The 17,636-nt window shown below is 38.0% G+C and overlaps 1 protein-coding gene across 2 annotated transcripts in view; it reads right to left on the bottom strand.

Annotated features, from left to right (window-relative positions):
• The window catches only part of GABBR2 (gamma-aminobutyric acid type B receptor subunit 2), a 3,493,747-nt gene that overhangs the window by 57,424 nt on the left and 3,418,687 nt on the right, over nucleotides 1-17,636 (bottom strand). For both annotated transcript variants that reach the window (XM_069219613.1, XM_069219614.1), the window contains exon 18: nucleotides 11,195-11,312. In XM_069219613.1, coding sequence (XP_069075714.1) covers nucleotides 11,195-11,312 — 118 coding nt within the window. The remainder of the gene's footprint in view (nucleotides 1-11,194; nucleotides 11,313-17,636) is intronic.

Below are 17,636 nucleotides of genomic sequence, written 5' to 3'. Positions count from 1 at the left end.
GGGAGCAAGGAAGGTGTCCCAACAGAGAGTTGCAGCAATTATGCAAATGAATCCAGCTGTGACACAGAGAGATGTTAGAATGTTCCTGGGAATGGTCGGCTTCTGCCACCAATGTATTCAGACTTTTTTATGATTTTCAAGCCCTTATAAAAATTGACACACAAAGAAGTTACTGATCCGGTGCCATTCGATGACACATGTTTGAAAGCATTCACTGAGCTCAGGGAAAGCCTGTGCTGAGCCCCAGCTCTGGGAATGCCAGATTACGATCAATGTTTTTTATTGTTTTGCCATGAACGTGCTGGTTGTGCACTTTATGTTTTGACGCAGTTACGTGGAGGGGTCAAAAGACCAGTGGCTTATTTTTCTGCTACACTGGATCCCGTAGCTACTGCTTTACCTGGCTGTTTGTAATCAGTCACCGTACTGGGAGTCAGCACAGGACAGTGCAAAGGCATTGTCTTGGGTCATCCTCTGACTGTTTTTGTTTCCCATTCAGTAGAGGTTCTTTTGATCAGAACCAAAACCCAACATTTGACCAATGCACGACTAGCCAGTTATGAATCTTTAATATTAGGCTCTCCCAATGTAAAGATGAAAAGGTGTACAGCTTTGAATACAGCAACACTTTTACCAGTGGTCAGCAATAATGTCAATGATGAAAATGAAGTGGCTGAACTCTGCAACAAACCTACGCCCAAAATTCAAGATACCCCCTTGAACGAAAATTACTATGTTATGTTTGTTGAGAGCTCCTGTTTGAGAGATGATGAAGGAACTCTGAGAGCAATTTGAACAGTGTTAGCATTGATAAAAACGTGCATGGCTTTAATGAGTTGTTTCAGGCCAAGTAGCTGAATTGGTGGCTTTTACTTGAGCTTGCAGTGCCTCTGGAAAGCTCAAAGTGACCATTTTCACTGATAGTCAATATGGGTTTGGTGTGGTTCATGGCTTCGGACAGTTGTGGTCCCTGAGAGGTTTTATGACCTCTTCAGGATCACCAATCCAAAATGGTGAAAGAATTTATCACTTGTTGAAAGCATTAGAGTTACTAGTAAAGAATACAGTTGTGAAATGTGCAGCACATCCAAAATCATGTGATTATATCTTATTGGGCAATGCTGATTAAGTAGCCAGCTACTGGGTGCTCCGGTCTACGTCCTTTAATGAGGAATTAAGTGATGGAAGCAGCGCCAATGAGACAAAGAGTTTTCTGATGACAGCGATGTACACCTGGGAAGTGGTTAAGAGATTACAGGAGGAAGTTTCTGAAGAGGACGCAGAGGTTGGAGTACAGCAGGTGGCGTTCAGAGAGATGAAGATGGCATTTGAGTTTCAAATAAAGAAAAAGCAGTATTGCTGAATAGTGTGCTGCCTTCAATTGTGAGGTTCTATCATGGCTAGGTGCAGCTTGGCAGAGATGCAATGATCAGGACATTTAAACAGACATGGTACAACCCCAGATTCAGACTTGTTAGAGTAGCAGTGTGTCTCAGATGTGTACCATGCCAGCAGATGAATGTTGGGAAACACAGTGTGGTAAATTTGAGTCATAAAGCTAGGTCAGGTGGACCATTCAACAGAATGAAGCTAGGTTTCATTGAGAAGCCTGCATGCAATGGACTGAAGCATGCATTGGTGATAGTGTGTGTCTTCTCACATTGGAGAGAAGCTCATCCAACACGCAGAAATGATAGCCTAACTGTTGAAAAGCTGTTATTTTGAGATTTGATCCCGAAGTTTGGACTCCTGACTTGTAGGAGGCTGGCCTGGTTTGTAGTGGGTAACCTAGGTACTCACACCTTAAACCAGGTCCAGTTATCCTTTATTAGTGAAGTGCAGGCAGTGTTCTAGCAGCTTAGGCTGCCTAGAGGTAGATGTAGCAGAGCAGTGTAGGCTGAACTAGGAGACATGCAAAGCTCCTGCAATACCACTATAGATACACAGTACTTATTCACAATAAAAGACAATTCTCAGTATTCCCAAAAATAAAGGTACTTTATTTTAGTGAGACAAGGCCAACAATATATTCGAGGCAATACTCCTTCTGGAGGTAAGTATTATACACAATGGGCCTGATTACAACTTTGGAGAAGGTGTTAATCCGTCGCAAATGTGACGGATATACCACCAGCCGTATTACGAGTTCCATAGGATATAATGGACTCGTAATACGGCTGGTGGTATATCCGTCACTTTACCGTCACTTTTGGGAAAGATTAACACCTCCTCCAAAGTTGTAATCAGGCCCAATATATAAACTAGAGACTAAATTCAGGTAAGTAAATAGTCATAGAATAGTGCAAACAGTAGAACATACAACAGAATACAGTAGGCCTAGGGGCAACACAAACCATATACTAAGAAAGTGGAATGTGAATCCCAAATCCCCCCTAGGCAAGTGTAATGTGTAGAGGGGCACTGGGAGAGTAGGAAAACACCAAAGGTAAGTAAAATACGCCATCCCAGAGCCCAGGAAAGTAGGAGTAAAGTACTGCAAGTTTCCTCAGGACACACTACAAGTCGTGATAAGAGTTATTGCAAGAACCAAGCATGACTGCAAGCAACAAATGGTGAATTCCTGGACCTGAAGACGTGTGAGGAGAGGAGACCAAGTCCAGAAGTTGCAGAAGATTCCAGGAAGGACAGGAGCCCCTGCCAACCTAGAAGATAGTGCAGAAGAGGATTCTCCGGTTAGAAGAAGTTTGCAGAAGAGCACCAAAGGAGATGGCTGCAGGTTCCTGTGTGGTGCAGGAGATGTACCACGTTGAGATGTTGGATGCAGGCTGTTTGCGTCACTGGATTCGTCCAACAAACCTTCGTTCAAGCAAGGTCGCGGTTTGTGTCATAATGGCGCTGCCTGGACCCAGGAGGAACCTGGGGGCATCAACTCGGACTGAGGAGGCAGAGGGGGCTCCCAACACTGGAGAGAGCCCATAGGTGACCAGGCAGCACCCACGGGAGTCCCAGGACATGGGGACAAAGAAGGTGCACATTGCGGTCGGAGCAGCATAACCAAGGAAGGTCCCACACCGCCGGAGAACAACTCAGCGAGTTTTGCGTCGCAGGATGGAGTGCTGGGGACCTGGGCTACACTGTGCACAAAGGATTCTTGGAAGTTCACAGGAGCCCAAGGAGCTAGAGATGATGCGGTGCATAGGGGTACTGTCGCAAATCGGGAAGGCAAGCTCTTACCTCCTCCAAATTTGGACAGCTGGACCTTAGGACAGTCTGGGTCGTGTTGATCCACCACCTGTGTTCCAGGGAGTATACTCGTCGTCAGGAGAGGAGTCCCAGAGAACAGGTAGTCGTCTTGGAAGGTGCCTGCAGGAGCAGGGAAGTGACTCTGTCACTCCACGAGAGATTCCTTCGGTTCTTCTGGTGTAGGGTGAAGACAGGGAGTCCTAAGAGCATGCACACCTTGGAAACTGTTGCAAAATCCTGCTGGAGCTAAAGTTGCAGGTCGCAGGAGTCGTCCTGGATACCCTGTTACAGCAGTTTAGCAGTTTCTGGAGCAGTCTGCGGTTGATCTGATGGTCAGAAGCTGAAGCAGAGGATGCAGAGGATTCCTGGAGGAGTCTTGCAAGTTGAATCTGAAGAGGAACCCACAGGAGATACCCTAAATAGCCCTGAGTGGGGGATTGGCTATCTATCCAGGTATGCACCTATCAGGAGGGGTCTCTGACATCACCTGCTGGCACTGGCCACTCAGAGATCTCCAGAGTGTCTCCACACCTTGGAAAACAAGATGGCTGATGCCGGGGACACACTGAAGGAGCTCTGGACACCACCCCAAGGGTGGTGGACAGGGGAGTAGTCACTCCTGTTTCCTTTGTTCAATTTTGCGCCAGAGCAGGGACTGGAGGTCCCTGAACCGGTGTAGACTGGCTTATGCAAGGAGGGCACCATCTGTGCCCTTCAAAGCATTTCCAGAGGATCTGGGAGGCTACACCTCCCAAGCCTGTAACACCTATTCCCAAAGGGAGAGGGTGTAACACCCTCCTCCCTAAGGAAATGCTTTGTTCTGCCTTCCTGGGACTGAGCTGCTCAGACCCCAGGAGGGCAGAACCGTGTCTGTGAGGTGGCAGCAGCTATAGCTGCAGTGCAAGCCTCAGTGAGACGATTTGGCACTACTGGCGGTCCATGGTGGAGTCCCCAGGATGCATGAGATTGGCCCCCTAATACCAGATTTTGAATGGGTGGGTACAATTCCATGATCTTAGACACCTTACGTGGCCATATTCGGAGTTACCATTGTGAAGCTACATAAAGGTATTGACCTATGTGTAGTGCACGCGTGTAATGGTATCTCTGCATTCACGAAGTCTGGGGAATTGGCCCTGGACAGTGTGGGAGCACCTTTGCTAGTGCAAGGGTGCCCTCACACTTAGCAACTTTGCACCTAGCCTTCAGTAAATGAAGGTTAGCCATAGAGGTAACTTATAAGTTACTTAAATGCAGTGAAAATGGCTGCTGTGAAATAGTGTGTGCACTATTTCACGCAGGCTGCAGTGGCAGTCCTGAAGAAGGGTTTGTCTGAGCTTCTTATGGGTAGAAAAAAAAATCCTGCAGCCCATAACGATCTCCTGGAACCCCAATGTCCTGAGTACCTAGCTACCATATACTAGGGACTTATATGGAGGTCCAGTGTGCCAACTGGAATTTGAATATGAGGTCACTAAACTTTAGTGACTAATTTGGAAGCAGAGAGAGCATAAGCACTGAAGTTCTGGTTAGCAGAACTTTAGTGACACAGTCAAGCACTACTGACAACACACACATTAGGCCACAAACTATGAGCACTGGGGTCCTGGCAAGCAGGATCCCAGTGAGGCAGGCAAAACATACTGACAAACAGGTAGAAATTGGAGGTAACATGCCAAGAGTACTTTCCTACATGACTTCTTTGGAATCAGACCGAGGATCTCATTTTAATAAAGAGATCATCAAATTATTGCATGTGGCATTAAACTCTGAATACCAGTTGTGCCTACAAACCACTTGTGAACATTACAGATGACTAAATGCTGGATTACTGCACATGACTAGCTGATGTAGTTTGCTCTTTGTGTCATCCGGACAAGGAAGCAACAGTTCAACCGCCACAGGAACAGTGTCATGAACTGAGTCCAGGTTTCTCATTAAAAAACATCTGAGAAAGTCATGCTTAGAGCCGCACTGGAAAGGGCCTAGTAACCACAACAGATGGTCTTCCGAACTGGGTTCATGCTAGAGACACACGCAAAGTTCCATGTCCTCTAGATGATACAGTACCTGTTCCTCTAGGGTCAGAATCAGTGAGTGGAGGAGTCCAGGTTAGCCAAACTGTGAGAACTGGACAAGTGGCTGCTGCTGAGCCTACACAAACTGGTGAGAGTCTGAACACATCAAAGACTGTTGAAGGTACAGGAGAGCTAAGTCAAAGTCAGTCGGCTCTTGCTAGCTCAGCAAACATTGAAGTACCAGTAGTGCCTGAAACATAAAGTGTAAGAGGAGACTAGTGGCCCTGAAAAAGTCCAGACTCAGTTGCAGGTGTGCTTCCAAAAATTGCTGAGGTTGCTGAAGAATTGGATCAAAGTGACGGTGAAAGCAGTGCATAAGATCAAAGAGGAAAAGGGAGTCAAGCCACAGGTACTCTGCACCTGAATGGACTTACTTTGCTGCAAATAAATGGGAGAACAAATTTGTTGTCTTTTGTTTTGACCGGGCGTATTTAGCGGAACATTCTGGAACTTGAAATTGCACTAGAGCTGAATTTTGAAGTAACTTTGCCAATTGATGAACAGAGACCCTATTTGCTGGAAGTGCTAATCAGTGATGACCAATGGTAATTTATTAGAGACATTTCTCTTGAACTCTTTGAGAACTTTTGTTAGTGAAAGCCTGATGAACTTTCTAGAAAATCAAGAACCATTGTAACTAAGTGCAAAAAGACTCTGGAGTATTTCTGATTTTTACTATTTTGTTTCGCTCATGTTAAGTAAAAAAAAAACTCAGTCTAGCCACTTTATATTCTTTGATTTTTGGGGGGGATTTTTTTTTAAATTTATAAATGTGGTATTTTTAGGCTGACTTTAGACAAGCCAGGAATCTGGATCAAGGTAAATGGAGTAAACGTAAATATGTGTATATTGCCTCAGCAACAGTGTATGTGATTGTGGGTATTTTAGTAATTGCTGGATTAAGTGTGTCAGTGAACTACAATTTAGAGAGCACAATTACACCAGAGCATTGAGAAGAACATAAAAAGCAGGATCAATTGTGTAGGGATGAAAGATTGCTTCATCTTGAAAACTCAAAGGGAGATTTATCTTCTAATGCAGTGGTTCCCAACCTTTTGACTTCGGTGAACCCCCACTTTAACAATGATGGAACCCAGGGACCCCACTGAATCATCATCGGAATCCATTACTGGAAGCTGGGGACCTAATTTGTCAATATTTGTTCATATTTGTTAATTTTCTAGGCTCTCGCGGACCCTCTGAGAAGGCTTCGCGGACCCCCAGGGGTCCCCAGACCACAGGTTGGGAACCACTGTTCTAATGTATACTACAGATTACTGCATGAATACATTGAAACCCTGGATGTGCATGACTGTTATGTGTGGAAGCAGATTTCTTCATCTGTACAAGCAGGAATTACATAACATAGTCTGCCTTTGACTGCTGTAGTTTGGTATTAACATGTTTGCATAATCAGGAGTATATTCAGTATTTCTATTCTAATTATGATCTTGTCTTTTCTTTTGTACCTATTAACCAGCGTTGTAGTAGTATTGCCAAGGCAAAGAGTAAACTTAACTTGACACGCATTCTCACATAAGTAGAAAAGGATTCCATAAATCATGTAGATGACAGGAGAAAGGCAATGAAAACCAAAATAGAAAAAGGGGATTGTTTTAAAGGATTGTCAGAAAGATACTACGTATCTTCCATGTGGTGATACACATGGGTGCTTAGCTTTAGATTGGCAACATGTAGGGAAGAAAGATATATATATATATATATATATATATATATATATATATATATATATATATATATATATATATATATATATATATATATATATATCTTGCTTCCCTACATGTTATATATATATATATATATATATATCACCAACGTTGCCAGACCATAATGGCCATACCATAATGGTGATGAGAGGCTATTGAGTTTTGCAGTTATTGATCAGATTAAACCTAGTATAAGGGGAGGTAACAGAGAGAAAAAGATGAGGATTTTGGAATCTAAAATGATTATTAGACTCAACACCCTGAGCCCTGGGGGTTTGAATTCAAGTGAGGAGATGAATGTACACTTAGGTTAATTGAAGTTGCTGGATATGTATTTCTGTCAGTTTATTTTAATTGAATTGTAATGGTATTAAGTGGGTTTTATGGTATATTTTGTGATAGAGGTGACACGTGTGGGGGTGTATTGATATGTGGTAGGCAGCATGATACACATATTTGCATACATATATACATTTTTTTAACATCAATATAGGGCTGTCAAGGTATATTCGTATATCAATGCGCATTTTTACGTTCATGAATACAATGTTATTTAGTGTATACTATGCTTTTACATTTTTGGACCACTTTGGATATTAATAATATTTAATATTTAATAATGAAATTATTTAATGATTATAATTAATTAATGTTCAAATAGAGTAAGCAACGTGGATACATTTGTAATTATAAGATCACTTTTAGCATTGTGTATGGGTTTTTTGGACATTTTAAGATGGTTCTGACACTTGCACAATCCAGGGCAGTCATGTAATCTGATAGTCCTCTTTTTATCTTTATGTGTATGCTGGTTGTGATATATAGTTGGTGTGTAAGACACTCTCAATTGTTACGTGATCAAGGCTACGGCTGAAACACGTTGTACTGGGAGGAAACATTGGTGAATAAAGCATTTTGGACTTCCATTTGGTGTCCGGGAACGTTCTGTATGCAACAGGAGTAATGCTGGTAATATATATATATATATATAGGCCACAGTCAATGACTGATAAAAAGTTTGTAGGGACTAGTGATTATTTCATATTTGGAAGAAATGCTTATTTCAAAATGCCAAAAGGCCGGTATGGTACTTGCTATTTAGGGGTAGTTTTTCTGAAAATCTACCATGTGGAAAAATTTGACAATCCAATCTGGAAAGGGAAATATAATTCCAGGACAAAGTGAGGAGCTAAAGCAGCTCAGATTACAGGTGACATTTTTGGTGCAGGGATTCCAAATGTGGGTGTGATTCAGAATGACATCAAGAAGTTGTCAACAATTGTAGACAAGATGTCAACTGAGTATGTGGGTGCTACTCTTTTAGTGGACATGGAAATGGTTGCTATGAGATCAATTGTATGGCAAAATCATCTTGCGTTAGACATCTTATTAGCAAAGGAAGGCAGAGTTTGCAAAGTTTTACAGGTCCAACATTGTTGTACATTTATTACTGATAACAGTAAGGAGATAAGGAGATTATTATCAAACATGATAAGCCTGAAACACGACCTGAAAGATCTGAAAGAGACAAATGTTTGGAAATCAATAGGTAAAGGATTTTTGAATATTGGATCATGGTTTGGAGATTTAGGAAAGGGAATTGTGAGAATTATCCCGAAAGCTTTATTGATTGTGACTGTGCAATATTGTTGCACTTAGACTTTACAAATCATATAATTTTTGGAAGAAACAAAGAGCTAAGAATGAAGAGGAGGGAAGAAATTGAAATAGAAACAATGATGAGCGGTTATTATAAAAACCGGAAGAAATTTGAAAATTTCAGTAGAACAAGGCACTTACGTTATCAAACAACCAGACTTTAAGTTGTGTCATTGTAAATGAGAGTGTCCTTTTTGTGACGGCATAAATTGACATTAGAGGAGGGATTGTTAGAGCAAAAACGTTTGATAATGCTTTAGTGGCACATACGTCAGCATTAGGTGTCTTAAAAAGAGATGCACTAATTTGTATTTCAAAGTGCACACGTTTTGTCTGATGGTGGACATTGTGCCTACCATAGGTGAACATTCTGCTTCCCATGGCGGATTTTGTCTCAACCGTATTTAATAAAAATGCTAACCTGATTTATAACAATGTTTGAAAATAACTGATCATTAAAATGAATTATGAGTAGAAATAATTATGATTTATATTCATTTATGTGAGTTATTAGTTTAAAGTTACATGTGTGCAGAAAAATAATTGCACATCATATTTAGTGTAATACATTAATAAAGATTGCAATAAATATTGAAATGCTTTCCATATATTATGATATGTTATTAATGAAATATTCTCACGATTTTTTATATTTTGCTTGTTTTGTTAATAGTTATATTAATTAATTGAATTTTGTGTTTAGCATAACGAGGCCTGACATTTTATATTTGCAGCAGTAATGAAAAAGCTGAATCATTTCTTTCACTTGAACTTGAATTTTTCCATTTGGTAGTTTCACATGTTTAGCAAAGGGTTCTATTGCATTGTGTGTGAGTTCATTCTGCATTAGCCTTGGATGTTGCAACACTAGAATATGAGGACTGGAAAGTAAAGCAGTACCGTTGTTTAAATGCTTGTTCCCATGTGAATAATTGGAACTGTTGTGAGCCACGAGAAGATTTTGGAATGTATCAACTAATGTACAGAGTTACTAGTTATTGCTGGTGTCACACAAAAGGAGAGATGATTTCACACCTACCCTGAGAGAATCTGGAGATGCTGGAACCCTAATGGGCGTTCTAATTTCAATTGGATATTGTCCTATTATGAAACAGGGTCCTAGTCGGTTGACCAATCAAATTGCATTGAACATTTATAGTTGGGCAGAGACTTTTGCAACCTTTAGTCAGTGCCTTTCTGCTTAACATGCTGTAAAGCCACTGTTCAGTCCCCACTTGATGCTTCTACTATTAAGTCCACTCTTGATTCTTTATTGCTAAATTGCCACTTTAAATTTACTTGTCACCTTGTCCCATGCCTGTTCCTGGTGTGCAGCTCATATTCTGCACTTTCCCATGATAGTGTTTCTGATTAATTTTGCTGAATCTGATGTGTTCTGCTGACAAACCTGAATTGTATACTGTTCCTATGAGAGGTATAAACATTTCAATGTTATTTGTTCCCTTTCTCGTATTTTAATTAGTTTAGGATGTTGACACCTGTTTAATTTAGATTTTTTAGATTGTCTAATATAAACCGAGATAGATGATTTTACCAAATTATTTTTGCCTTCTTTTTTTTTGTCTGAATGTGTTAGCCTGTTCCCACACATGCTTGTTCTAATTTGCAATTGTAATAGGGATATCTGTCCTCATAAAATTTGATGTATTTACCTATGAATTTGGAGTTCACTAATGTTACCATCTTGTGATTTTAAATCTGTTTCTGTTGCACAAATTATATCATTGCTTGTGTGCATAATTATTCAGGAATGGTATCGATATTGAGTAGATTTGGCGAGCCTATGGTTTTCATTTACTTATATAACCTAATTTTACGGTCTATTTTTTGTGAATTTGGCTTTGTGGTTATAATAAACCTTTGAAACATTTTTTATTGTTTGGAAGTTTGTATCCCTGGCCCAATTGGTTATGGTATTTACATATGTTGTTGTATTGACTGAGATTTGAGGGAATGTATTTGGTTTTACCACACTTTTCACTGAGTCCTAAGATCCTATTGACCTAAATGGAAGCGTTTTTGAACCCTGAGCTGGAGGAGAAAATGCGCTCTCACACGTCAAGTTTGCAGTATGTGCTTGACAACATTGTTTACCAATTGCATACCAAGTGCAGTGGAGGTAAATGATGGAAGTGAAAACATGAAGCTATTTCGATGCAGCTTAAATCATTGCCTATACCTTTGTCCACTGTGCGAGTCTTGGGTTTGTCTGCTGCATTTGAAGAGTGTAGGTACAGGTACTCAAAAAGTGATATGCCTCTGTTCCTAATGAGTTTCTAATATGTTTTTAAATAAATTTAGAATATATGAAATTTGGGGGTATAAAGTATTTCTGGGAAGAAGGCAAGTACCTCATGGTCTGTTGAATGCAACATGAAGATTTAGAAATTGGTTTTATATCATGATATGCTACATCTACATTTGGAGTCATTTAGTGCTAGTTATTTCAACAGTATTTCATTGGACATTGCAAACAATCAACAAGCAAAACATTAAACTTACTGTTCAGGAGAGTTTATATCTTCTATAGAATCCTTCCTTGTTCTGTAAGGCTCTGTCATGTTCCACTGCGCTGGTGGGTTTTGATCAATGTGGTTTTTTAAAACAGCCTGTTCCCCTTCTGCATACAGCAAACACAAATCAAACATTAAAGGTGTTAGCAACATGCTAAAAAATAAGTCTCCACGTCTACTGGTGAAATAAAAGGGAAGCTCCAAATTAAAATTGTAAATATAATTTTGATGTGTTATGTGGTACCTGTTATTACCAATAACTGATGATTAATCGGGCAAATATGATACAACTAGTTAAGCCACTGGTTGACGCACAGTCAGCGAGAAGATGTTGATGAAGAGATGTTTGTCTCTTGATGTATTAGTTGTTTTTTAAAGCAGTATTTAGATGATCAATAATATTAAGAATGGTCATAATTATGCTCATTGGGATATCCTTTTATAAATATTCCAATTGTCTGAGTTTGCATAAACATTAAAAACAATAGTTGTAACAGACAGAACGAACAACATTCACATCAAAATAGTCCAGACAATTACACCTTTCTCTTCTTTAGACTGGATAACATGGATGACTCTTTAAAACAATTGAATGCACTGTCTCTTTTTTATTCAGGCAATGAAGCAAAGACATCAAAATGGGTTAATACGGAAGAGAAAAATCTAAACAAGTGCAAATAGATGCTGCAGTTGGGATTTCTACTTTGGCATAAGTATGAAAAAAGCAAACACCCATAAACAAGTGATACAATATACCATTACTTTACATTAATAAGGATACAGCGGGTTACCTTAGAGTTCCATGACCATATAAAATCATTCAGTCTATGGCATTACACCTCTGTGTGGTCATGGAACTCCTCAGTGGTATTCAATATACTTATAAAGTGCAGTACATGGTATTTTATCCCACAAATAATGGGCAACAATAGGAGATAACGCCTCTTTATTCCTTTTACTAACATTAAGTGCAGTTTATTCCAACTCTGACATAACATGTTAGGTTATATGAATTACTAGCATAAATGTTTTTTTTTTCTTTATTGAAAACATTGAATACAAATCTACTTACTGGTGTTTGGATCAAAATATTGTGGGCCATAAATATCATTAAAAAAATCACATGGGATGGAATATCTTTGGCTACAATATATTATTTTGTGGTATATAACATCCTTTTCAAGAATATTATTGTTTTTATTATCATTTACTTTAGTACACTTGTAAAAATATTGTTTTAAGTTAATTCAATATGTCTTAGTAAATAGTTAATACACTAATTGTAGGTGTTAGTCATGTTTGTATAATTGTTATTAATTTTGCAAATATAGTTTGTAATTTTAAGTGCTTCAGTAATTAATTTTTAAATGTAATCAATTATTTTATGTGTACTAGCAGTTTGTTGGGTTTACAGGGTAGTATGTTGGGAGGTTAATTAAACTATAAATCATTTAAGTGTAATGATAATCCAATTTTTGCTGTTAACAAATTATTTAAGTGAATATTCATTTTGGTAATTATATTGTTTAGTTTAATTTGTTAATTTTAAAGTATATTTTAACATTATTGTTAATAATAGTAAGTTATATTTTAGCAGCAGGCTGTTTGTTTTGTGGAACAAGAGTGTGGGGAGTTATATAAAATAAAATGTATTTCAATTTCATATTAACTTATTTGTTTTGTTAAATATTTAAATCAAATATTAGAATTCTTATATTTTTATTACACGTGATACAGTGCTTAATTTGTGGAAGAAAGAGTGCGAGTGCCCAGAACTGTGCACAGAAGCCCTGGCTGGTCAATTAAACAATGGCATGCTGCATACCAAGACTGGTAGCCTTAAATCAACCTCCTGCATATTTAAATCACTACCAGACACTCCCTGTCCTTTCATTCCACTTCTGTGGGTTCCTGCCTTTTCCCTTTGTAACAGTTTTGACATTTTCGCCTTTCTTCTTTTTGTGTATTTCCCTCTCTTGTCCTTGCAAGTTATCTGAAAGGGAAAAATAGGTGGTGGTCCCAAAAAATAAGTGCTGTTGGTCCCCACCGGCAACCTTCAGCTAACATTTAGCACTGGGAAGATTTTAAAGCTAAAAATGTTTTTCTTACTTATGGTTTTTATATGTAATGGTTTAATTGATAATTTAATATGTACAATTTCACTGCTGGAATTGTTCATGAATTCAGTTGTAAGTGTTTTTCAACTTTTGTCTGTGGAATGATTTGTGTTTTAAGATTTTTTGTTTAGTAATAATTTAAATTAAAATACTTTTTATTTAATTTTAAATGTATTGTTGTTGTAGACAGGCAAGTAAATGTTATGATAAGTAATTGTATTTTTTTGTTTTTACATTTTTTTTATATTTTAAAATATGCTCATATTTTTCTTAAATTATTTAGTATTTCTATTTCTTGGTACTATATATTTTATTATTCTTAGGTATCAAAATAATGATTAGGACTTGCATTGTTATGTGTCATTGTTATGAAATCCAATATTTTCGCTACTTTTGTTTAGACTGGAGTGGGAATAGTCAATCTAACTCCTTCACAGGCAAGTGCTTTCCCTACTGTAGCTTAGACTGGAGTGGGATGAGTAAATCCAGCTCTTTTTCTTACTGTAGCTTAGAGTGGATTGTTAGTATTTTTATTATTGGTTTTTTTCCCTATATTTTTGGTTTAGACATTTTTATTTATTTTTAGAGAAATATTTTTTAGCCTATTGTTTATATTTACTTTTCTCTACATATACTTTTTTACTTGATTTTTTTTCTATTTTTGAAATGTGTAAAATGAGGAAAATAATAATAATATATGTTAAACATTGATTTTATTAATACATTTAGTGTATAGTATGAATAAATAAAACTAATTTAATATGTTTAATTTAAAATGTTAATTCAGGTAAATGTGTGTTGTGTAGTACATATGTTTGTGAATTTTCAATTTATTTCAATGGTAGTTAATATTCAAGTATTTAAAAAATGGTTATTTATTGTTAAAAAAACAAAACTATTTGTTAAACATTGGCATATTTATACTTAGTGTACAGTGCAATTAAATAAAACTAATTTTAATATGTTTACTTTAATACTTTAATTAGGGTATATATGTATTGTGTTGTATATCTGTTTGCTAATTTTTAATTTAATTCATAGTTAATGGTTAATATTCAAATATTTTAAAAATAGTTTTGTTTTTTTAATTTAAAATTACACATATTTTATACACACATATATATATATATATATATATATATATATATATATATATATATATACAGGGAGTGCAGAATTATTAGGCAAATGAGTATTTTGACCACATCATCCTTTTTATGCATGTTGTCTTACTCCAAGCTGTATAGGCTCAAAAGCCTACTACCAATTAAGCATATTAGGTGATGTGCATCTCTGTAATGAGAAGGGGTGTGGTCTAATGACATCAACACCCTATATCAGGTGTGCATAATTATTAGGCAACTTCCTTTCCTTTGGCAAAATGGGTCAAAAGAAGGACTTGACAGGCTCAGAAAAGTCAAAAATAGTGAGATATCTTGCAGAGGGATGCAGCACTCTTAAAATTGCAAAGCTTCTGAAGCGTGATCATCGAACAATCAAGCGTTTCATTCAAAATAGTCAATAGGGTCGCAAGAAGCGTGTGGAAAAACCAAGGCGCAAAATAACTGCCCATGAACTGAGAAAAGTCAAGCGTGCAGCTGCCACGATGCCACTTGCCACCAGTTTGGCCATATTTCAGAGCTGCAACATCACTGGAGTGCCCAAAAGCACAAGGTGTGCAATACTCAGAGACATGGCCAAGGTAAGAAAGGCTGAAAGACGACCACCACTGAACAAGACACACAAGCTGAAACGTCAAGACTGGGCCAAGAAATATCTCAAGACTGATTTTTCTAAGGTTTTATGGACTAATGAAATGAGAGTGAGTCTTGATGGGCCAGATGGATGGGCCCGTGGCTGGATTGGTAAAGGGCAGAGAGCTCCAGTCCGACTCAGACGCCAGCAAGGTGGAGGTGGAGTACTGGTTTGGGCTGGTATCATCAAAGATGAGCTTGTGGGGCCTTTTCGGGTTGAGGATGGAGTCAAGCTCAACTCCCAGTCCTACTGCCAGTTCCTGGAAGACACCTTCTTCAAGCAGTGGTACAGGAAGAAGTCTGCATCCTTTAAGAAAAACATGATTTTCATGCAGGACAGTGCTCCATCACACGCGTCCAAGTACTCCACAGCGTGGCTGGCAAGAAAGGGTATAAAAGAAGGAAATCTAATGACATGGCCTCCTTGTTCACCTGATCTGAACCCCATTGAGAACCTGTGGTCCATCATCAAATGTGAGATTTACAAGGAGGGAAAACAGTACACCTCTCTGAACAGTGTCTGGGAGGCTGTGGTTGCTGCTGCACGCAATGTTGATGGTGAACAGATCAAAACACTGACAGAATCCATGGATGGCAGGCTTTTGAGTGTCCTTGCAAAGAAAGGTGGCTATATTGGTCACTGATTTGTTTTTGTTTTGTTTTTGAATGTCAGAAATGTATATTTGTGAATGTTGAGATGTTATATTGGTTTCACTGGTAATAATGAATAATTGAAATGGGTATATATTTTTTTTTGTTAAGTTGCCTAATAATTATGCACAGTAATAGTCACCTGCACACACAGATATCCCCCTAACATAGCTAAAACTAAAAACAAATTGAAAACTACTTCCAAAAATATTCAGCTTTGATATTAATGAGTTTTTTGGGTTCATTGAGAACATGGTTGTTGTTCAATAATAAAATTAATCCTCAAAAATACAACTTGCCTAATAATTCTGCACTCCCTGTATATATATGTATATATATATTAAATATAAATGTTAAAAATAACTACAATAAAATAAACATTAAGGGCCTGATTATGACCTTGGCAGATGTACTCTTTACAAGTTCCATAGGATATAATGGTACTTATAATACCGCAAACGGGATATCCGTCACGTTTGTAACAGAGTATCCCATCTGCCAAGGTCAGAATCAGGGCCTATATATTAGTTTAAAGTAATACATTACTTTTAATATATTACTTTACAGTCAATATTTATTTAGAAATTAGTAGTTGTACCTGTTTCTGGTCAATAGTCAACAATATTTTTGACACAATATTTATATATTTTTGTGTTTCCATAATAAGTATAGGGCCACAATATTTTTGCCAGTGATATTTTTAACATGATTTTTCTTTCACAGGATATTAATGTTCACAATATTGCGTCATTGAAGCTTTTTTGCAGACCCTCACTTTAATAAAGATACACACAGCAAATTAGGACCTCTATCTAGAGCAAATTAGGACCTCTATCTAAAGAAATCAAGTTGCATTTTAATTTGCAATCATTCTTTGTCAGCTACTGATAAGCACTGACACATTTTTTACTCCATTGCTTAGAGGTGGGTGTACTACCACTTTATTTTAAATTGTTGGTGAAAGATCACACCCTTAAAAACACAGGTAGACAGTACAGACCTACATAAATGTATGTTTGTATCTATGTGGTATTTGTATAGTGGAAACATAGCCAAAAAGCATAGAGTGCTCTATATGTTCAAATACAAAATTACAGTCAATAAGTGATTGGGGGACTATTGCGTTACAAGAATGTAAGTGCAAAGAGGTGTGTTTTCATCTGTTTTCTAGATTAGAGGAGGGTAGAGTCTGCCCTCAAGGTTATGGAGGCTTTTGTTACAGATCATGTGTGCTTAAACGGTGAGGTCCTACACCTTGTTTTTTCCTTTTGCTCATTTTCCTTCCAAAGGTGTTGTGGCTGCAGGTGTGTGCGAGCCACAAGAGGTAGTGAACTTGCCTGACAGATAGGTCAAGAAACTAGCTGTGATGACTTTGTAGAAGATACCGCTAGTTTGGAAGACTGTGAGGGCCAGCATGAGAGCCGTTGGAGTCCCTAAGGGTAGGAGTGAAGTAGTCATATTTCTTTCTTTGGTGAAGCATGCTGTAGCATTATATCAGGCACTCTTTGGAGTCTAGGGAGCAGGGAAATGCAACTATTCAGTTGTACAAGGTCTTGAAGCTAGGTCTAAAGTTACTTTCTGGGAGCAAATTTCACCTTCTTTAGGAGTGAGAGCTCATACCAGACCACCTTGCTTTTCATGACATTGTGTTCACTGATTGTGAACTCCAAGTGAGTTGGGCGAAAGTTAGGGTTTGACTACATTCAGGATCATTTCAATAGTAAGTGCCTCTTTTTTGCCATGAGTGGTAGTCAGCCACACACACTGACTGCTGTTGTCTTTACCCCAGGCCAACCCCTATTATGGATTTATGTATTGTAAATGTCAATAAACGTCAATCAGAAGGCACTTATTAATGTCCTCTGGAATGTGTCTATTTGAGAACTATGCTACAATGATTAATAATACC

This window comes from Pleurodeles waltl, chromosome 2_2, assembly GCF_031143425.1.
Source record: "Pleurodeles waltl isolate 20211129_DDA chromosome 2_2, aPleWal1.hap1.20221129, whole genome shotgun sequence".
Classification (NCBI taxonomy): Eukaryota; Metazoa; Chordata; class Amphibia; order Caudata; family Salamandridae; genus Pleurodeles; species Pleurodeles waltl.
Note: the sequence above shows the minus strand (reverse complement) of the source record. Positions and strands in the feature narration are given on the sequence as shown.